Raw genomic sequence first — 23,494 nt, 5'->3', positions numbered from 1 at the left:
TTTTAATACTAAATACTTAATTAATTACTAATTACTAAACTTTTCCCCGAGTTTTCACCATCTAAATTTGGCTTTCAAGCAGTTTTGACTGTTTTCATATCAGCGCCACATTAAGTTCTGCACTGCTTACTGTCACACACAAAGGAAGAAATGTTTGCCAGATGCTTTCAGTACTTTATTACCATGTTTGTTCCTTTTTTATGACACTGTTTTTAAGGTGGACGCCATGGTTTTTTTTTTTAGAACTACTCTGGTTATATAGAAAAATACAGAAGAACCTATTGGATGCATTGCATAAATATTGGCAGATATGTAAACCAGATGTAGACAAAAGCAGGAATAAGCCACCCTGGGTGTCTGTAGTGATTCATCATGGAACAATCAAAAGGTAATTTTTTAATGCCAGGGGCGTCAATCCCAACACAGAAACATCAATTCTGCATTACAACATTTCCATCACAAACAAATTATTTCTGTGCAGCGTGTAGGTTGAGCGGAAGTTTTGCATCTAATGAGACTAAAGTCTGGTCTGCTTTTCCATTTGTGTCTCGAGCCGCCTGGAGGCCATCTGGTTTTATGATTTAGTGTTAGACTTTACCAGATATGAGATTTGGTGTTTTGTAAATCACTTCTTTAAATTTACAAAAAAGAATCACCGACAGTCTATTAGGTGACTAGTTATACAGAGGGATTTGAATAACAGAGTGCAATCATTAACCTTTAAAATCTGCACACCGTTTTTCATTCCAAGTCTGGTGTTGTTTAACTTCTGATTTGTCAGTAATAATGAAGGAAGTATGATTATGACCAAAATCTGTTCTTGGCCTCACATGCAGCTTATCAGTCTCTACTTTCTCTTCCTCCTCTCTGTTTCTCTACTCCAGCACCATCAAACACCACAGTAAAGTGCTCTCAGAGCGCAGTTTCTTTTTTGAGCTGTGGAACAAAGCGAGGTGCTAAGACAATATGTCCACGGCCTGCCCTTTGTCCTCGGCCCCATCAGATCACAATAGGTTCTGGGCGCTAAGTGCAGCAGCACAGGTGTTCTTAAGAGGCTTCTTTATGCTGCATATGGTGCTGTGATTCATCCCTCTGTGCTGTACAAGTGAAGGTACACACAAGTTGTACATTTTTACTTTGCACACACACACACTCACTTCAATTATAATTTGTTTGCTGTTCTAATTCACTGTGAAGCTCAAAATTATGCCTTTTCATTGTGTTAAAGGTGAAAGTGAAAGTGAATAGGGATTCATTCCAATGCTGGTTTTATTTCTAATTTTAAATGAAGGTATGGGCTTGTGTGCCTTAGATACCCTTTAACACAATGCATCGTTAACTGGATTAACAGGGTTTAAACTTTGAGAGCAGTCACAGAAAGGTCACCTTACTTTATTGGGAAATAAAAGTGAAACTGTAAGCTGTGTAATGTCTGGGGGCATTTGGTCTCCATGCCTCCATGTTTACTAACAGTGTGAAGATGCAACTTGGTCAGCTCCCTGCTCAGCATCGCTGTCCCTCTGTCTGTTTGTCTCCTCCTGGCTGAGCCTCCATTTTTGTCCTCCTGAGGAATAAGTGCATAAACAGCAGTGACTACCGTTCTCCCTGTGGAACCATCAGCCGAGTGGAGAAAGGGGAAACAGTGTAGGAAAAGAGGAGAGGGAAATTGGCAAGTGTTTACTTTGAATGCTGATCAGCTTGAAGATCCTGGACGAAAGTGTGTGTGTGTGTGTCCATGCTCAGAGTTTAGTCGCAGAGCACAGGCCCATCTGGCCCTCTTAGACAACACAACAGTCTTTTAACGCCCCAAGAAAAAAAGCAGAACTTGCCTCTACTTAGAATGCAGAGTTAGTCAGCTGCTCCTTTAGAGAGCAACACATCTTTAACTGTTGCTGGCCTCTCTCTGGCCTCCTTCCTCCAGCCCCCACTCGAGTTCATTTGCCTTCTTTGAAATCCTCTTTGGGTATGTGCTTGTGGGCACTTTGTCTGCGCACTGTGGTCTGCCGCTTGAGAATTCATGTTGGGGTAGATAAACCGAGTTTTATAAAATAGTCTGAAAACGCAGTCAAAAAGCTTGGAGAGCAATAGTTTTATTTCTATGGAAGAAAAAAAGTGTGTTCCCTGTTCCTCTTCTGAACCGTGGTGAATAATACGGTCAGATTTATTTGAGTCTGGGGTTTTTGATAAGGCATGCAGCGAATGGATTATGCATGAGTTGACAATAAAGTAAGCTGTGGCACAGTTTAGCAGGTAGCAAAGGAGAAAAAGCTTAGTCTTGTAGTGTATCCAGGAAATGCATTTGAGCTGATAGTGTTTGTTTTGGTTAATATATCATGCCTCCTTAACCCCATCTGCAGTGTCACTCAACGGTTAATGTAAAAACAGCTTCAGTGGGCACAGCTGTAGCTTTAATTTTCGTTTTCACACATATAGGCGTTCACACCCTTGTACAGAAATTCACTCATACTAGTATTATATTTAGCAGTACAGCTCTGTGACTGCGCATGCACTGAACACTGTGATACTTGATACCCGCCCTTTTGATGCTGCATTTATCTTTTATGAAAGCACAGAAAGCGCTGGAAGCTTTGTCCTTCGTTAAGTGTGTGTGTCTGAGTCAAGGACTCGCTGTCTCTCCTCAGTGTTTGGTGGTTTAATAAGAGCAGTAGCTTCACAGCTCCTGGGCACTGATGGAGCTGGACTTTGTCGAGACCAATATCAGACACTGACCGCCATGGCAAAAAGTTTCAACACAGCCTCTAGGCTAGCAAAAAACTGTTTAGTGTATCTGTCTTTCCTAATTTAATGAGGCACTTTCAGTCAAGTAATACAACTTTTTTTATTTGTTCCTTTGAAATGGTGTTGCAGCACTTATGGTGTAGTTGAAGCATTTTGGCTCAGATGGCAGATAGCAGGGTAGCCTGTTTACACCCAGCATTTTCTTTACCTGTATAATATTGCCCCTCATAAACCTGTTTGATTAAATTCTACAAAAATATTTGAAAATATGTTTCCCACCCCTGAGGCAGGGAAACATTTTCCAAACATTTGGTGGATCTAAACTGTCCAAATCAGTCCCCTCCAGATTGCTGTGCCCGGGGGCTTGCAAATGAAAATGCCATGATAATCACCCAGAATGCCCCGGGGTTTGGTAAACTAGGCATGAAATGCTGAATTATCAGGGAAGGGACTGTTTACATGTGTGTGACTCTGAATAAATAAGGAGTAAGCTCAAGGTGGTCTCATCCAGTCAAATGTTGTGGATGTGACCAGTTTATTTTGCTGACTTGAAGTGTCCAAATACAAACAGCCAGGCATATTTATGTTTTTGCATACGTTTACACACACACACACACAGTCTGTACACCTATACTATACACAGGCGTTAATCCGGTTGATACTGAACGAAGACACGTATGCACATATTTTTCTCTTTCTCACACGTTCATCCTGGTGTCGATGTTCTGAGGCCAAACGGGTTCCTACGGCTGGAAAGAGAAGATAACACCTCAGTGCAACAGGATTCTCTCTATTCTGGCAGAAGCTTCCATTCAAGGCATGAATGTTTCATGTCAGCAAACCAACCCGCTTTACATATGCCACTCACTGAATTCAAAAAGCTCACCAAACGTCCCGTCTTCTAGCTGCTGATATACAGTAAACACAAAATCACTACTGACTGAGCGTTCTGCTTTATTAAATTTTGGATTCCTGTTTTATTCTATGTGATGTCAAAACATAAAGAAAAGGCCCATCACTACTTGCCAAAGTGTACTGTGCAAATTAAGGAGTAGAAAGCACTGAATGTTTGGCGTTTTGCTTGATAAATGACTTAAACTTTGATTAATCAGCTCAGTGTTTCAGCACTAACTTGCAGGATTGACTACCTGCAGTGTATTTACTGCAGTCCGTAAATCTGCTGCTCTTATTTTTCTGCCACGTCTCTCTTTGTCTCACTACCTGACTCTCTCCCCCTGCCAACACACATGCGAGAACGTGCGCTCAGGTTGCACACACGCATGCCAAGCAGCTGGTGTTATTAGTCAGCCCCTCTGCAGAACTTGCTCGAGTCTTCTGGGGGATTCGGCTGCACTGGGCCACTTGAGGGTGAAGTGCTGAAAAACATAATTAAGTGTAGAAGAGCCGACACGACTGCCGAGGCCTTTGAGGGCCTTGACTGTTGTTGGGAAGGACTTTGCTTCGCTTTGTTTTCATTTCATTCAAAATTTCATTTCATTAGCTGCTGTCATCACTCCATGGGTTTTTTTACAGTCTTTTGGTTGCTCTGACACTGCGCTATATTAAGTTTTATATATGCAATTAAAGTTGACCCATAGCAGCTGAAAATAGACTTTGAGAGACATGGCAGGAAATAATTACAGTCCCCTTTGCCGCTCTATATTCTAGTAGACATGGCATAATGTTGTATGATACGCAGTGGCAAGAGAGTTAGCTTTGTCTGCAGTGTGAGGGGGTGCATCCTTTGCTGTGTATTTTAGCTCTTGGTTTCAGGAGAGCAGCTATTAACACAAAGAGAGACATCCAGAGGAGAAGATATCTGCTAATTAACCCCCCGCCCCATCGCCTTCCGCCACCTCCACCCACACATATAGACACACTTTCACAGCTCGCTTTACTGTTAAATGAGAAGACCTGACAAATATGTCTATACGTTAAGCTGCTTTCAGATGTTCTCTTACGAAAAACACATTTTCAAGTGATAATCTCGCGATTTACATATTATGTGGGCTGTTGTATAACCTAATCTGACAGATATATAGTTATTAACCTATTAACCGACAGAAATTTGTTCAGTCTGTCATATTGCAGGCACTGAAAGCGCACCTGAACTCAAAAAGATGCCCTCAGCTGTGAAAGCCGCCAAATTCACGAGAATAAATTTAGGGAACCAATTTATTTTTTGTACAGAGTTACCCCAGATGCAGGTTGAATATCTCTGTTATAGGAGCGACAGTGATTATAGTGCACAGAGACACAAGTGAAAAGCAGGCAGATAACCAGGGATAGACATGCAGGGAGACAGAGATGAACAAAAAAAAAAACTCCACAGATGAAGTTATTTCCAGGACGGAGAAATGAAATCACCACATAAAAGGCTGCATCTGCTGGTCCGCTCTCCCCTTTGAGATGCTGCTGCCTGAGTCTTTCTGCTGTGTTCTCCATCCAGAGCTTTCTGTCGCACTTCTCTTCACTGGAAGGTGTCTCCGCGGGGCGTCTGAGGACTCCATTTAATTGCCTGTGACATGCTGACTTGACTCCTGTGACTCGCATGGCCCGCAAACATTCAACAGTGGATGCTCTCTGAGCCCTCTCACAGTGCCCATATTCATCTTCCTGAGGAGATGCTACAGATGTTTCCCTTACTCCAACCTTTCGTCTGGTTTTATGGAGTCTTCCACATAATGGCTACTCAATGTATGTTGATCATATGGAGCTGTGCACCTTGTTTGTATAATGAAAGTGACAGGACTTGTCACTTCTTTGTTGTGGCCAGAACATGACAAGCACACAAAAATTAGAAAACCCTTGTGCATTAAATGACAGACAGTGGGCTGTCAGACACCTTCCAGTAAGCTATGATGACGAGATTCCCAGCTGTTGATTATTTGTAGGAGGACACTTATTTTATTAAATCCTGCAGGCACAATTGACAACATACTCTTATGTATTTTTGTCCAGTTTCCCTAAATGTCTTGATGTGTCTTTCTCCATCTTGTCCTCCTTCCCTTCCTCCCACCACCTCCTCTTGCTCATCCTCCTCCATCATCTCCTCGTGTGCTAATCATGAAGAAGATTAGCGCAGTTAATCTCTCTGACTCTGAAATCAGTATGGTGACCACACTGTGAACTCCTCCTTGCTGCTTCCTGGCTGTCTGGAGAGACAGATGCCCAACAGCTTCAGATGTTGCCACGGCCTTGTTTGCTTGTTTGTACAAAATACTGTGATTACTTTTACTTTAATTGTGATCCCAGTGGCTTTGGTGATCCCCTGGCTTTTCATCTTGTGCAACCATAAATTTCACATTTTTGGTTTTGAGTGAAATGTCTTAACAGTAGCCATAGATAGCCATGAAATTTGATTTATGTCCACCTCAGGATAAATTAGAATAGCTTTGGTGATCCAAAGTTTATTGATGGATGACAATGGATGTATACCAATTGTTTTTCTTTCCCTTTTCACTATTTTTATCCAGTAAGTAAGTTTGGCTAACTTGATTTGTTATTTTTGGTGATGTTCTCAGGTTTCACAATGAAGTGATGAGTACAGTGTTGATATTAGGGATAAGAATAATGGTCACAACAATTCAAATAGTCACTTGGTTGTAATAAGTTAGGGTTATCCCATATCATATATAATACGGTGACAAAACTGCTTCTGCTTCTCTGTCTCTGTTTTTGGGTATGACCAGAATGACTCGACTGTGACCTTGCTCCACTGCACTGAGAGCCTTTAGATTACACAGTGGAATAAGCAGTCATTACCTTTGATTCAGGCCTTGAAGAATGGATGCTATAATTGGCATGTCCAAAGTCAACTTTAGAGACTGCAATAAGACCTGATCCAGGCATATCTTAATTTACAGATATCAGTTAAATTTAGCCTGACGTAATTCCAGTCCTTAAATTAAATTACCACATTGCAACATGTCTTTGTACCCTGCCACATGGGCGCCATAGGTGGGAATTATCCACAGCTTGTGTCAGCGAGCCACACGTTCAAAATTTAAGGTGCAGCTAAAATCTGTGAAGTGTGGATATATTCTAAAATGGAAAATGAAAGCGGTCCAAGTTCCATTTGTTTAGAGTGACGGTGTTTAAACCGTGAAAAAGCACTTAAGAAGAAGGAGACAAAGATGTTCCCAAGTCGCTACGGCAAATACACTGCAGTATTGTTTGAAAAAGTGTAGAAAGTAATACATATTTTTACCATGTTTTGTACTTTTTTTATATTAGTGACAGCTTTGATTTTTTTTTTCTTTTTTTTTTAAAAGGTGAATTTCTTTCACTCAACTTCTTAGTGTCCATAGTGCTGCTGCATGATATGAAGAATTTATACATATTAAATGACAACACGGTACTGGCAGATTATATTAAATGATATGGATCTTTATGTAAACTATACATCATTTGCAACCCGAATCAGTTATGAAAAATGTCTTTTCTCCCCACATGATGATTCTCGGGATGTTCGCCTGATCATCAACTGTGTCAGTTGTATAACGTTGTCATCGGAGAACTTCTAAAAAGCCACCTAAGCTTTCACCCCACATCCCACCTTTTTATTCCAAAAACGCATCACAGAGAATCAAATGAACAGTAGAACTCCAACAGCTTTGTTTCTAAATCAAAGGCGAGAGCTCACTATACATCAAGAGCATTTAACTAATGGACAAATCTGCGACTTTTTCTCTTCTGTTCTTTACTGGTGGGGGAGAATATGTTCTTGTGTTGAGAAGAAAGACAGCATTCACGAAGAGCTCCCATAGGGTGAGTAGAATACCAGATGTTTGTTACTTGGAAATCTCTATAGCTTGAAGCCCAGAGCATATTTAAAATCCTGCGATCTATCTTCAGCAGTCGCACAGCAAGTGTCTGAACAAAGATTCATCTATAGGGCTTGTACAGAGAGATAAAATGCCGTCTCTAGATCAGTGCTTTATCCCCATGCAAAGGTGATTTAGACCTAGATGATTTATGTAAATTAATTTCTATTGCAGGTGTGGTTTGAAACAATTGTGGTCTCTTGAGCCTGGGAAGTGACTGTACCATTTTTCCATTAATGCATTACTGGACAAGTTCAACACAAGAGTTACCGATAAAAATAATAGACAGCAAGAGTCAGGATGACTGCTAAAACGAGTCATAAGCCACTCTTGAACCCATGAAATTGTGTTCACGGCCCTTATCTTCTTCCTCCTCTGCCTGCGGAGAGAATAACAGCTTGAACGTACTAGTACTTGGTCTCTTGATGAGGCCTTCACTGTGCACTGCAGAGTGCAGAGGACTGCAGCCTGGCATTGACATTCACCTCCATCTACCAGGAGGAGAAATTAAGTACAGGTAGAGTGCACAGAACAGGCACAGAGAAGGGGCCCAGGTGGGGGAATAAAAAGATAAGGTGAAAGAGAGCACAATTATGGCCTGTTGTAAACAACACAAAGGAAGTGAGAGCAAGAGACGAGCATGTCGTTGCCTTAGAAACAGAGCATCGACTGAATAAACGTACTATTGGTGGGCCCGAAGTAGCCGAGGCAGAATGCGAAGAGATACTCTCTTGTTCACTCCACCATCCCTCAGCTTTTCTTCTGTCAGAGCCGTCAAATGCTTAGTGCGCCTGAAGCGCTGTGGTTTCCCACTTTGCAACTTCAATGAGTATTCAGGTAGTGGGCTCTCAGAGGACTGATACCATCCGCCATCTAAACCTATGTCCTGTGTTGTAGATCTTAAGCCTTTTGCAAGGGCAACCTGAATCAGAAAAACATCTTCTTTGTGAAATTGAGGTGAAGCCTGTTTGTAAGAGCGTGAGCTGTGGATGGTCACCATCAGTCAGTTTGATTGATGTGTTTATTTGAACCCGAGGCACCATCCACTCAGGCCTAAGGAGACAGGTGGCCACTCCATTACTCGTAGCCTCGGGTCACACTGCCAGGGATGACACCAATCAGACTGTCTCGTTTGAATGCATGCTGAATGTTTCTTTCCAACGTGAAAAATCTCAGGCAACTTACAGGATGAACATTGAGGAGGGGGGGGGGCAAGTAAGCCAAGAGCACAAGTCCTCAACCATGAAAACCGCCTCCTAAGGACTTTGCAAAACTGCACCTAAACCAGTGTTGTTTTCGTCTCTTCACTTTGCACCACAACGACTCCTTTAATAAGGAACTGCCGTTTCCCCATTTAAGGTTAACAAATTAAAATTATACTGTAATTGCTTTTTGGTACAAGCAGAAAAGCTCACATGCTGCTTAGATTAACACTAATGCTTTGTTCACACTTTGTTCACATCCACGTGTGGCTGTTGTTTGTTTCAGCATTGTCTACCAAGCAGGTTGAGGCTTTGCAGTTGTGCAGCTTTTTGTGTTTTTTTTTTTTATTTCTAAGAGAGCTTTATCATTTTGAGTCCATTAAAGTAGTGCATGTTGAGCAATGCCTTCGAAGCACACATTCGTTCAGTCAACCATGGCAGCTGATGGTGTGTGAAAACTGTCACCAGTCAACTGAACACTTAAGACTTGTCTGTGTTTTTTTTTTGTTTTGTTTTGTTTTTATTTTTTTCTGCATTTACTTTTTTCAAATTGTATGTTTGTGTGATTTGACTGAGATGACAGTCATTATAAAAGGGGTGGATGCACACCCTGACTCCTGAAAATGTGCAGCTCTGGGCAAGGGAAGCCTGTTGAGCCTGCTCAAAGCATAAATGTACGTGTGCATGCATGCATGCATGTGTGTCATCCAACTTGCACACATACGCATAGAAACAAAGCCAGCAACATGACTGAAAGCTGAAACTGCTGCGCTATGATAGACAAAGATCTGTGATGAAACATAACTGAGTGAGGACAATGGTGTAGGCCATTAGTGGCTGGTGGAAGAGGAACTGATATGTTGCTCCTATTAACCACTCAAAGCACTCTGACTGAATACAAAACCTATAGAACTGCTGCTGGTCTCCCAGGGAGCTGAACTGCTTCACTGAACAGACAGTTGAAACACTACCTGCAGAAAGGGGGCACTTTGTGTGAATGAGGAGAAGGTGAATATGCTGCCTTCATAAAATTGTTATCATTGCTTATTTCCTGAGGATATTAGATATCTTGGTTATTTGCTGGTTGATGTATTTTCTCCCTGCATTTGCTCACAAATCCTCCTGCTTATGCCTCTGAGCTTGCATTAGAAGTGTGCTTATCTAAGTGAAATGAATATGTAATCATCAGTTCCTGCGAAATGAGAATAATGCATTTTTTTTTTGTTTTTGAACTGGGAACAGAGCAGTCATCCTATTTTAGCATGGAAAGTAATTTCTGTTTCTGTGTGTGGGCAGTTGCCAGTGACTTCACGCTGTAACACTGTTTACTCAGGGCTGAGATGAAGAAAAAAGCAGCACACAAGGCTCTAAACTTTATGGAAAGGTTGTTGAACTTGTAAGGCCTCAAGTATAGTGAAAGAGGGAGGGACTGAACAAGCAGTGGAGAATTGCTGTAAAAGCCAAAAGATGTCATCAGAAAAGTATCACCATCTGCTCCCTCTTTGAGTGCTGAGTTCAGACCCATTTCATGTAGAAACGCCACCCTTTACCGATGATATTTGTTTAAAGCTGTCCGTACACAGACAGAGTTCAGACCAGACAAATATTGATAGGGTGTGGAGGGAGATTGGAGCAGTGATTGGAAGGAGCTTTGAGTAAATGTTGGCGGAAAATGTGGATGAAGATGAAACGTTAAGAGAAGGAAGATGTGAGAAGGATTGGGAATAGCAGAATATGTTTCAGATGGCAGCACTGGGAGATGGAAATGTAGAAAAAGTAAAAGTTTGAGAGTGGGTAGGCTGGAAGCGATGGGATTTTGACTTCATGCTTATCACTTCAAAAGACCGGCTGTAAAATGCAGCCTGCTCCTCTGCACACCTTCTGCCATCTTTCTTTCTGTCTCTCTCCTCCTAACCTGAGGTGAAGTGGATCATTTCAGAAAATGTGAGGCCTAATAGTTACGGTTTGATATGCTGTGTAGTATTCTTTCAGAGAGACAACCTTTATGTCCCAGAGCACCGGTCCATTCAGCGCTGCATGTAAGCCTTGACTCTGCACTTGCCTCTACTTACTGTGAGCAGCAGCAGTCATGGAGTACAAAATTTTTTGGAGTGTGACATTGTTATAGTTGAAACAACCCTCCAGGGGGGAGAGGGGTCGTTTTAGACAATCCAAATCCATAAACACAACATTCTGGTTTCAGTTCTGGCTCTTGTTTTGCCTCACGCCACAATATGCCTCTCATGCGTTTGCCGTCATCGTGCTGTCTTGTGGTGTCATAAAAAGTGTTGTGAAGCAAGTCAGCAACAGCTTGCGGCTGCCTCATTGTGCATCTCTCACAGCTGTGTCATGAGGCACAGAACAATCCTGACCAATACTGTAAGAGCTTCACCCATATGGAGAGAAAATAGGGCGCACGTGTTGATGAGCAGTGGGCTAGTTGGCATGCAAAGGCAGCACCTTGTCGCCCGTCGATCAGGGATCACGGCTGTGATAACAATAAGGTGGAAGCATGTGAAAGGCTACATTAAGCTTGAGTTGAAACATCATTGGGACTGTGATGTGGGATGTCTGAGATAGAGGGTCTTGTTACCTTGAGGGGCGGACTGCCACTGCAACTCATGTGTTTTACAAAAAAGTCAGCCTGAGTAACCGGAAGCCTCCAATACTGTAATTATGTTGAAATACCTAAATTACACCGCCTTAGTTAATTTAATTTAACTTTTGACAGTTTTGCTTTGGAAGTGTTTCCAACATACTGCTCTTATTTTGGTAAATGTCCCACTTATTTTTCTGGAACAAACTATTTAATATGTCAGTAATTATAGGTAAAATGAAGACAGTGTTCAGTGGCTGCACTTGCATTTAAATAGTTCTAATTAAAAGCTAAGACAGGAGACCAATCTTTTAGTCATTGAAGATCAGGTCAGTTGAACGTGTAAAAATGTGCAGCTTGTCTACAGTTTATGCACATAATTCAGCATGTGTGAAGTATACCATACAGAGCAGTTTTTCAAGGAACTTCCTTCGTAAAATACCTTTTTAATTCAACAAACAAAAAAATAACAGTCTCAGACCTTTTGTCTCTGTTTTCCCTATTTGGAGTACCAGATTGTATGGTTCTTTCAGACCTGTAATATAAAGTGTCAGCTTCACTCATTTAAATTAAGTTTGAGGGTATTTCCAGGGCCGTGTCAGCAGGGGGCAGTAGAGCAAACAGTGTATCTGAGCTTAAAGAACACCCTCTGCCCACCCTTCTGTCCTTTGGTGAGAACGAGGAACTGTCTTTCAATGTATTGCAACACTCAGATTTGTTTAACCTCTCTAGTGAAAATTGACTCAAACCTTCCCCCAAACTAGTATGAATTTTCTTAATGCTTGTAGTGCAGCCTCAAGAGAGATTTTTTCCTAAATGTGCCCTGTTTCCTCAAACTTTGGGAACTTGAATCTACTTGCCATTTTTTGTGTAATTACAAGCAGTTAGAGCACTTAAATCCAAAAGAATTTAGCTCCCTGTGTTCCCCTTCTGAAATTCTGATCTTTTGGATTTGAGCATTTTCAGGCATTCAAAATGCAAATGCACTGCGAATTGCAGGCATGAGGCATTTAAGATGAACAGCTTTTAAATGCAAATTACTGCTGCTGCTCTGGACCATATTTATCTGGAGGCCAAATGAGACTGGACCTTAAAATGGCGATTGGAGTAGATGGGTAGAGGGCAGATCATTGCTCCATCCTTCATCTATCGTGAATGCACAGAAGTGGGAGAGGAAGAGGGTGTAAACCTAAGGTTACTCGCCTCAAGTAGCAGGAGTGTGAAGGAGTGAACAGTGTAGTTTCATCCCACTGGTGTACAGAATATCAAAGTGAACAATGCTGCAAACAAGCTTGAGAAAAAAAATGAGACCATCTGAGGAGGTTTCTGTTTACTGTAGTCTTTTGTGCATTGGCAAAAAAAAAAACCAAAAACATTGAAGGTGATGTCCTCTGATGGTAGAACTTTAAGGAATTATTTACGCTTCTTTTTTGTTTAGTTTGCTTAGCGTAAGGACATACGTACTGGTTCCTGTTCAGCTAGGTCAGAGGTTCATCCTAGTGTCATTTTAATATTACATCACCGCTGTCTCTAAACTGTCATTACACATGGCCTAAGACTTTTCACTGAAGTTATTTTGACCTGTTGGTTGTGGTTTGAATGCAGGGATGGAAGGTTTAGATGCAGGAGAAGTAGCTTTGTAACCTCAGGCAAGTTTGTCTGCCAGGAGCCCTCACTGAGGGTTGGCATGCTGCAGGGAGGCTGCTTACAAACCTGAAATCCTGATCAGATCTTTGTAGGCAAAAAGTGCAGCTGTGGTTGAAGAGGGCATTATTCCATTCTGCTGTGTGCATGTGTTTAAAGCACCCCAGTTAGTATTTGCAATGCAGACTTCTCCACCTGTCCAGGGTCAGTTATGGGACGCCATCTGTTCAACAGCAGATGAAGATTGATGACGTCTTAGCTAGTGAACAAGGGCCAAAAGGGAGTGATGCTGATAGTGAGGAGGGGGGTGTATTAGTTTTTCTTTATTTTTATACAATACACTGAGGTCATGTCTGTAGTGATGCACATGGTTAGCAAAAGTTCAGTACAGATGATGGATCCACAGAGGGTCTGACAAGATGGCTCGGTGGAGTGTATTAGTTATGTTTGCCCACCCGGTGAAAAATCTCTCCTCTCCTGCAAAGGCTGAAAACAGTCTGAGAAGATAAAAGCAGAGCTTTAAAACTGCTTTTGCTACCTTCTTTTTTGAGAGAGACATGATGGAAATGTTAATTACCCTCATCAGGCTGTTGATGTTTATGAGACAGAGCTGAAGCCAGACTTAACCTGCCCATTGATTTTACTTCAAAGAGTGCATACAGCTACTGTAATTACCGCTCCACTGTCAATAAGAAGAACCAGCACACAGTGTCTGCTTGTTGTCATTTACATTTAAAATGTATATATTTTTTTTAAGTTTTAGCTATTTTTGTTGCTTTAACTGGTGAGACAACTTGTCTGCTGTCAGTGAGGTCAGCCAGGTTGAGAGTTGAAAAGCACAATGAGCTCTGCCACTGATGCTCTGTGCTGCTGTCTGCATCTCAATAGCTTTTGATGGCTTGTTTAATCAAACGCACACACATGTGCACACTGTGGTTTAATTAAATCAGTGAGAATTTTGTCTTACTTAGGAGCACTTGGATTCATCCTGCTCTTGCACAGGATCTATGTCTGTCGCCAGCCTCTGTTGTTGTCCTTTGCTCCTTACAGACCCTAATGCACTGGTGAAACACTTATCTCATTTGGAAGGTTATCGCTATCCCCAGGTGCTGATGTGATTATTGAGAGTCAATGATTAAATTTACAGAGTAACTGCTGCAGGTGCTTTTTGTCCTTTTTCCACACTCTGATAGGCCCAGATGCTCACAGATGTTAAAGAGAAGGCTGTGTGGCTACCATCATCTTCAGTATGATGTGCGTTCATGTGGTGTGTGCGTGTGGTGTGTGGACCAACTTCAGCTCTAGCCTTGAGAACATAACATAACAACATTTTGATGGAAACCAGAGCATCTGGAAGAAACTCGCACAAGCACATTGAAAACATGCAGACTTCACACAGAAACACTTTGCCCCAGCCAGACCAGGACCTTCTTGTGGTGAGGTGACAGTGCTAAACACCGAGCCTCGGTGCTCACATTACAGCCAACAACAATCTTCCTTGGTCATTTGTGGAATCATGAAGAACCAGGAATAAGGATGCAGGATTTTTTTTCCATCCAGACTGTTGTCACCGTTTGCAATAACTGCATGTGTGTGAGTGTGCCTCCTGATGATCACCTTCTCCCTTGTTACCACCACCGAGGTGCCCTTGAGCAAAACCTGTCGCCTTGGAGCAGGTGAATCATGGACAGATCAGACTGTGGTTGTGCTGACTCCAGCCGTGTGTGAGTGAGTGAGCGTGAAACTTCCATGGCTAAGTGAATGTGAATGTACATGTTTTACATGTATATACATTTTCTATTTCATTAATGTAGCAAACACACTTTTAATCTAAAGCGACATACAATAAGTGCTTAAAAAAAGCCTTTAAGGATTTTTCAGAGCTCTGCTGCTTGGGAGATGAAAAGAAAGCACTTATGCTTCCCTGAGTTTTCCTCAGCTTCATTTGATGTGCATTTGTCATATCTGTCATCCATCCACCCATCCATTCATCCATCCATTTTCTATACTGCTTATCCATCAGCTTATCCATCCGCACAAGCACTTGCTGTGAAGTGATGGTGCTATGGAGTCCTTATTCTTGAACATCCCTCTTATAAAAGCAAAACACACTATTTAAAAACACTTTCGATAAAGCATGAATCTCACCTTTGTGTGACTTCTTCGAGTTTGTTTCACATGGAGTGTGGGTTCATTTTTGCCTCTGTTGGCTGATGCAGGGGAAAAACCCCAGCTTAAGACTTTTACTCACAGCAGTTTAATGTAATGAGCCTGTTATGGCCTGCATTGCACCTGAATGAGGTGAGGAAGATGCCATACCTGAAAACTTAGTTGGACTTGCAACACAGAGGTGAGATTCCTGCTTTATTACAAGACTGTTTTGTGGGTTTACAAGAGGATAGACATGAGGGATGAAGACTAACTGGTTGGTTTTGGAGCACCTTCCCTGAGTCTCCCATAGCTGGTTGAGCCGATGAGACGGTCTCAAATGGGATTAGTCTTTTGTGCAAGATTTTTTAATCCAGTTTTTGTTGTTATCTGTTGAAAGAGAGCCGTTGCTTACTCGCAACCTCCACTCATTCATGGTTTCCCCTGATCTGGCATTGCAAAACAGACCTCAGGTTGTAGCTTCAGACTCCCTTTTCCATGTTACAACATTTTCTGTACTAAAAATGCATAGATGAATAAATTGCAGTGTTTACATACCCTGGCTCAAATGATACACTTCAGTGAACATTGTCTTTTTGCTCATTTAGTTCACACACTTAAGTCACTTGCAATGTTGTACTACAATTTCTGCTCTGATAAGACACTGTAACCTTGTCTATCACATATGATATTACTTCTAAGGTACAGTTTGTTCTGCTCTCTGCCATAACGGTGAGTCATTCATTAGTGATACAGAACTTGCTCTGCTATGGACTGAAGTCTGCAGCCTGGAAAACACTACGAGACTGTGAAAAGACTCTGCATTACGACTGACGTTTGCAGACAATGCTCTCAGAGAAGAACACTGTGTTCATATTTTCACAGACGAATTGGTAGATTCCAGTTGAATAAAATTAACCACAGCTGACGTGAGAGTGGCAGCACACTTGGTCGAGGCGAAACCAGGAGGTGACAGATTCAAATCAGCTGTCTTTGAAAATGTCTTCACAGGTAGAAAATACTGCAATTAAAACAAATGTTAGGCAACACTGAACGGAGAAATGTATCCATTTATGAATTATTTGACATTGAATGTGATATCTGGCTTATTTGCAAGCATATGAAAGTACATAAGGGTGACATTTGGGCTGATGAACTGCCTTACTGTTGTTTTCCATCATAGTTTTGTTTGTGAGTTTGAGGGAATAGCATGCATTATATCCACCTGTTGTTCTAGGCCAAGACTATTTTATTCATGTAGACCAAAATCAATTTTCCCTCACTGGGCTTTTCAGTCCATACAAATCTTTTAATTGGGGAAAAAAGAAGGAAATGAGCAGTTGTAGCCAAATGAAGGTGATAATTCAGCTTTGAATTTGCAGCGTACTATCAGCTTAATTCAGTGAATGTGCTGCTCAGTGTTGCGATGATTCTCTCCTGCATCTCTCCACAGTCCTGTCACCAGCCTCACAGCCCGGCCAGAAATAGCCTTTGAAAGTGTGGCTCCCAGAAAGAGGTCACTTTAAAGTTTGTTCCCCACTCCAACCGACCGCCCTGCTGACAGTCACGTGTGCCCACAGCAGGAGGCCCTTTCTGCAAATCTCCAGTGGCTTTCACAGGTCGAGATGGATGTGCTCCATTGAGTGTCAAAATTGAAGAGATGGTGAGATAGGGGGTGAGAGGACCACGGGTATTTGGGCCAGAGCCACAAATCAATATCACAGTCAGCCTCTTGTCAGTCAGTTTCTTGTTATTCTGGGACAGCGAATTGATGGCATTGTGCTGTGGTTGTGCTGCCGCAGTGACGGCCCATTTAATGTTTGCGCTTGTGTATTTTGGTCTGAAGATTATGTCCCATGAATACGTGAGGCTGAGAAAACCATCCCCCGCTGCATTACACAGAGATATGTAAATGAAAAGCAAAGCCCCAGATCAAAGCATTGCATACGGTTACAGCAGATAAGAAGCAAAGGATCCCCGTGCAGTTATTCAACATTTTACACAATATTAGACAAGGAAAAAAAAAAAAAAAATATTTCTGAAAAGTCTGCCTTTGATTTTTCTCACGGGCCATCTCTCCCCTTCTTCATTTCCGGCCTTCTCTCTCCCACGGTCTCGTTCTCTTAATTTGAGGTAGATTTGATTGAAACGTGCAGAAAGCAGACAAGCTGTAGTGTTGTAGTTATCAGTATGCATGACTGTATTTGAATAGGAGCTGAAAAGGCTATTACAGCTCAATTTCACGCCCAGTGGGATATCTGACATGTTTCTCCCTCAGAAAACAGACTCTAAGTTCTGTCTTTCCTTTCCTGTCTCTCTCTCTCTCTCTGTCCTTTCACAGTTTTCCTTAAATATCCGTCTTCACACCTCCGTCCAACTCTACTCCAGTATTTTGTCTCCTCTCTTCTCGGGTCTATGACTTTGTATGGCCCCGCTCTCCAGTCAGGCTGTGATGCATCTTACATTAGCTGAGACTGATGTTTTCTGACTGTGCTATGATCGGTTAATGCGGCGGGGCCATCAACCTGTGCGGAACGATCACCATCATGTTATGTTTTTGTTATGCTAAGTTGTATTTGGATCCTCTGCAATTCTCACCTTGTCCTTTCCTTCTTTGCTTTGACATGATGGTTGAATCATATTTTCCAGTTGTCTCAGGGCATGTAAAGATCAATGTTGCCAAAGTGGCAGGATTGGAGACACCGTGTTGAAAATGTGCTTTAAATTAGAGGCATTGTCTCCACCTCTGGAAACCAAGTCATTCTGAAAGGATTCAGGAGCAAGTTATACAAACCTCCTCATTCAGTGAAATCAGCTGCTTATTCACTCTCTTGTTTCCTGCTGTTGCCTCATCGCTTTACTGCTGTTTGGTCCAATTTCACACTGTTCATTTATAAATTGCTGGGATTTATACATGTACCTTTGTACTTTGTTATTTTCCACCAGTGGAAGTTGGTGCATAGTGTAAAGAGTGGGATATGGCTGTTGTTGTGTTCAAAATGGAAAATATATTTGTCAAGTTAGCTGGCCAGAAATCCACGAGCCAAGCCAGTAAACCTGTTGTGAGACTGTATTTAGAGGTCAAAGCCGTTTAAGTCAGTGTTACCAACAAAAGCAACGAGCTTCTCATCTCATTATCCAATAGAAAAGACCTGATCTGTCCTTAGTGTTGCAGATACGTCTTCTTCTGTCACAAAGCCCTTTCTCTGTCACTGGATGCAAGGACACAGCAATGAAAAAAAAAAATCATCTTAGTGCCAAATGCGTTAGCTAAGATTCTATTCACAATGACCTTGGATAGGTACACACAGAACATTACAGCATGCTGTAGTCTGTAGCCACTATGAGGAGGTCAGCAGTTACACACCTGAGGAGATTGGAGACACACATTTTTAGATTGCAAGACCCAGAGATTAAATGAAAACATGTGAATACGAATGGTGTAATTTATACTGTAGAGAAGAAGCATAATTATACTAAATGACTCATAGCTGTATTAAAAGGTTTAATTGGAGTGTTTTAATGGTGGACCTCAGGCTGTAGTGTTGCTCAGTATTTGAGTGATTGTGTTATGCTGTATTGTCCTTGAATGCAGCTGTGAGGATGCGTGTAATAAATTACCAGCTGTTACCTCTGCTCCACCTCACATCCCTGTTTGCCTGCTGGGGATTGGTGGAGCCAGCAGTAAGGGCCACTCTGATTGGTGGGCAGTGATTGTGCTTTATAAGAGCTCTGGTGGCAGACTCTTTGTCTCACTCAGAAGGCTGTGTGTGTGTGCGTGTGTAGTAGTAGTAGTAGTTTAGGGAGGTTTAAGTAGGGTTAGTGGTAGGTGCTTAAAGGTTAAGCTCAGTGTGCAGGGCAGAGGGAGTCTATTTAAAGGACACCACCACCCTCTCATGAATGATTCAACAACAGTTTGCCCCTCCCCCATCCATCATCAAGATCAGCTGGAGGAAGTGGTTGCTCATCCAATAAGATTACAGTACTGAACTGACTGTGCGTGTGTGTGTTGCAGCTGAGAGGGAGAGCAAGCCCGGACAAGCAGCAGCAGCAGCAGCAGCAGCTCTCTGTCTCTGTGTTTGTATGTGTGTGAAGAAAATGTAGGGCAGCCGCTTGTCCTCCCTCCCTCTGCCATCTCTCTCCCTATCATTTCCTATCTTTTTCTTTGTTTCCATGCTGTGCTGCTGTAGCTGCAGTCGCAGCAGCTTCACTTCCTTATTTGCTGAGGCTTGGTTCTCTCTGCCTTTCTCGTCGTCTCGGCTCACCTCGAGGATTTACAGAGTGGGCATGTAACCTCCCTGTGGAACCATTGTTCGTGTGAGGGTGTGTGTGGGTGTATGTGTGTGTGATTGTGTGTGTGCATGTGAAAGAGAGGTGAGGTGGCTTCGGGATCCAGACATGAATTCCTGTTGGAAAATGAAGATTCAGGTACAGATTTTTGTTCTCGATTGTGTTGCTGCTGTGAATGCTTGTCTCTTTGTTGTTTTTGTTCATGGTGCTGATGCTGTTGTTGTTGTTTGTTGTTGTTGTTGTTTTCAACACTGCAGCTTCCACTCGGATGTATGCTCTATATGCTGTCTAAAAATGACATTTACATCCACAGTCGATCATATATAAGGAACGTACACAGAAAAGGCGATGTTGAGACAAGGAAATGGGGCTCACTGCAGTTTCCATTCAGTGGTTGTTATGGTGAGGCCTGGTGAGGATGAAAGAGTTGCCATGGACGTGTTGTTTTGTCTCTCTCTCTGTGTGTGTGTGTGTATGTGAATCTGAGAGTGAGGAGTGGGTAAATGGAGAGCAAAATTAACAGGCTGTCAGAAATGGTCTGCCTGATACTGTCACTACTACATGACAAGACATTTCTTGTGTCACATTTCTGTGTCATTTCTGTGCTTATGAATGCAGTTATGTGTGCAGACACATCATGTCTGCATGCGTTTTCATGTATTCATCACTATGTCTCAAGCTCTACTCTGAACCTTCTAAATATTTTTATATTCCATGCATGTTCATGGTTGTGCATGCATGACAATACTGTATGTGTTTGTGTGGCTCAGAGGAGCATCTGCCACCTCTTCAGTGTGACCCACTTTCTCCTGTGCCTCTGCCCTTTGTGCAGGGTGAGTGGGGGCGGAGAAATACTATATATGACTAGTGAACCAGATTTTCCCATGAGCATTGTTATATTGACTTTGCTGCATTGCACATATTTGCATTTGTCCTTTTTATTTGAATAACAGTTTTGCGCTTCGTCTCTTCGTGATTTACTTGCTGCCACGGTGTTGATGATAATTTGCTAAATCATGGGAAATTGTAAGATGCCACATCTGGTCGTGCTCTATGTTATCATGAGTCTGTCTCCTCTTTGCTCATGTGCTCTGGTAACCAACTTTACTTATGGTGTTAAATGTGCAATGAGAGGCAGCAGCTCCTGCACTGTGCTGCTTGGGGAGTGTGATTGTTTGCTAATAGGTGCATGCAGACAACTCCAGACAAACACACAAGGGCTCAGTGGCAGAGTGATCTGATATGAATATATTTTCCCTGCTCGGGCTACAGCTTGGCATCACATCATCGACTGATGCACCAAATCACACAGCTTTGTGTCAAATCTGAAAGCTGGGGGGCTGGGAGATGGGGATTAATCCAGTCACATGTCATGGCAGAGCTTTAAACCTGTTGGAGAGGAGGAGGAGGAGGGGAGGATGGAGGGAGAAATGGGGAAGGCCGTACAGGATAGGACAGGGTGTCGTGGAAGAGGATATTATGGGCAGGGCAGTTTGCACAATATGATGGGATTTTCTTGCAGCACCATGATGGTTGTTCTTAAGTTTGATGTTCGGCAACATCATGTTTTGCCCACAGATCATCTTCGTTTACAGTGTCACCTTGTTGTACTTCTTGTTTTCCTCGAAAATGCTTTGAAAACTCCAGAGCATGATTCCAACATTCGACAGTGCCAAGAACTGAGCGCTCACGCAGTTCGTAGTCAGCCTGCTGGATGCTGAATTTTCTTTAAAAAAAGAAGAGAAACTTAGTTCAAACGTTCCTGTTCTTCAGAGAGGGTGCTCGTATTCCCAGCGGGTGCCAGAGCTTATGCTTCTCTAAGCAGCTCCTAAGTGCTGCTAGCTATAAAAAAAGCAGTTTAGTGGGCTCAGGCTGTTATTGGGCTCTTGTTTTTTGAGTTGGTGATAGAGTCTCCGAGTCCCTTCTTAAATCAAATATCACTGAATTGGTGTTTAATCAGATTTTTGGTTGATATTAAGAGCATTTCTTTGTTTCTGCGTGTCTGTGATTCAAGACTTATATCACAAGAGGACTGAGGGTTCACACCCCACTAATGTAGATAATTATGGAGGCACTGCCCTGAACTAATTAACTGTAGCTTGACTCCACACAAGTCTCAAATAATGATTTATGTCATGTGGAAGAGTCTGACCTGAAGTGCAGCTAATGAGGAAATGTGGCTTCACTGCAGATGCAAAAAAAATATTTCATCACATCTTTGGATCTCTTGTTATTCCTTCTGTTGCTCTCTGCCATCTTTCATTTGTCCCCCAGGAACAACCTCTGGTGCTTTCTTTGTCAGATCTGCTTCTTTGTGTTCTTCTTGTTGTTTTCGGATTAGACTCTGGTTTTTGTAAGACTTCTGTGCAGCCCTATTAGACACACGGCCAGAAAAGGTCACCATCTACACGGTCCTGCACTGAATATGATGGTCATCATCTCTCCTCTGCCATATCCTGTTTGGACATACTGATGTGATTATGCCAGTGATGAAGAAAGATGAGGGACAGATGGAACAGGAGGAGGAAAGGATGGAGGGGAAGCTCCAAGTTCACATCCTGCTGACGAGAGCACATGCTTGTACACACACACACACACACACACACACACACACACACACACACACAAACGCTGTAGATTAGCCCATGAGCACAGAGTTTAGGGGTGCTTTCTGCCTCTCCCACAGTCTCTCGTTACATGCTGCCTCAGTTTGATGTGGTCTTATGATGCACATGGAAACACACATGCACACACACAAGAGATGCTGCAGGCTGACACTGTGGGACTGCAGTTTTGCTGAGCTAATGCCTCTTGTCTCAAAAGAGTATACCCTCAACAAAGACATGGTGCCACTTCAGGCAAATGTTGAACCACTTTGTTGGAAACTAGAATCTCAAATAGGTGATTTGTTGGGTTTGCCTCTTCCATCTAAAATGCGTGACCTCTCTGTGCAGCATAATCAGTCACAGTTATCCTAGCTCTGTTTAGATGTCTATGGTCAGCCACTGTGCGTAGTTTCTCATCTGGTGTTGCCGTTCCTCCGTAAGTGGCCACTGGACATTGACAGGAACAGGAAAACACATAAGGGCCAACTTCCTTTCTGCATTGTCGGGGATGGTTGATATTGCTTTTCTGACAAGAATGTGTGCCTGTGACCTCTGAACAATGAAGAGCTAGTCCATGGAATGTTTACTCAAATATCTCAGCTTCTCAGATATTTGTCTTTGTTTTGTGTATGCTAGTTGCTTTCAGGCTAAAGGTGTGTTTATAATGGCTTACTTGATTTCTCATGATTTGAGACTGATTTCTCTGAGGAGCTGAGGCTACGCTGCGGAATCTCAGCTATCGCTGAGATGGAAAGGAAATTTTGAGTCGGCTTGTGCACAGCAAAGAAATAAATAAATAAAACAGAGTGGCCTCATTTTCAGATTTGCATTTGGCAGAATTATCAGCCCTAAGCAGAGAAAGCTATTTGGATGTAAACGCGGCCACAGGCTAAACCCTCTGTCTCTGTAGTCATACCTGCAGCTTTACTCCATCACCTGCTGGTCTAATGTTCATTTATCTTAAGCTTTATGGTGACTAACTGAAAACAAAGTGGCTATGGTTGTCTCCTTCAGTGCATTGTTGTTACTGGAAAAGTTGTTTTCATAACTGTTTTGATCATGCTGAAGTGCGTCATTGCATATCTTTGTGTTTTACTGACACCAGACCACATAAAGTGCTTCATGGGGTCTTTGTAAAGCATTGCAAATTTATATAATGGTTTCATATCAAGTAAAAGCTGACACGATGTTGACTCTGCATTGATCTAGTTCATATTTTATAGAAAACACAAGCCACTCAACAGGGGAGAGGATTTCCCGAGAAGTTAGTTGGGTTTCATGGTTTCCAGCATTTTCACGATAAGGGACAAAAGTGTAATTGGTCACACCTTAGCACTGAGGAAATGATCTACACACTCTCACAGACTTCTGAGAAAAGCTCTTCTCATTCAAGTGAAATAATGTGCGTGGGTTAAACATGATAGGTGTGCACGGCCTCTAAAA

The 23,494-nt window shown here is 42.3% G+C and overlaps 1 protein-coding gene across 4 annotated transcripts in view; it reads left to right on the top strand.

Moving 5' to 3' along the window:
* The window catches only part of LOC124065810 (E3 ubiquitin-protein ligase MARCHF8-like), a 73,109-nt gene that overhangs the window by 19,302 nt on the left and 30,313 nt on the right, over positions 1–23,494 (top strand). The window contains exon 1 of one of the 4 annotated variants that reach the window (XM_046401601.1): positions 18,628–19,583. The exons of the other annotated variants lie outside the window; for them this stretch is intronic. Coding sequence (XP_046257557.1) covers positions 19,554–19,583 — 30 coding nt within the window. The 5' untranslated portion in view covers positions 18,628–19,553. Of the gene's footprint in view, positions 1–18,627; positions 19,584–23,494 lie in introns of those variants that run through there. 4 annotated transcript variants of the gene reach the window in all.

The sequence above is a fragment of the Scatophagus argus genome, chromosome 10, assembly GCF_020382885.2.
Source record: "Scatophagus argus isolate fScaArg1 chromosome 10, fScaArg1.pri, whole genome shotgun sequence".
Lineage (NCBI taxonomy): Eukaryota > Metazoa > Chordata > Actinopteri > Scatophagidae > Scatophagus > Scatophagus argus.
Note: the sequence above shows the minus strand (reverse complement) of the source record. Positions and strands in the feature narration are given on the sequence as shown.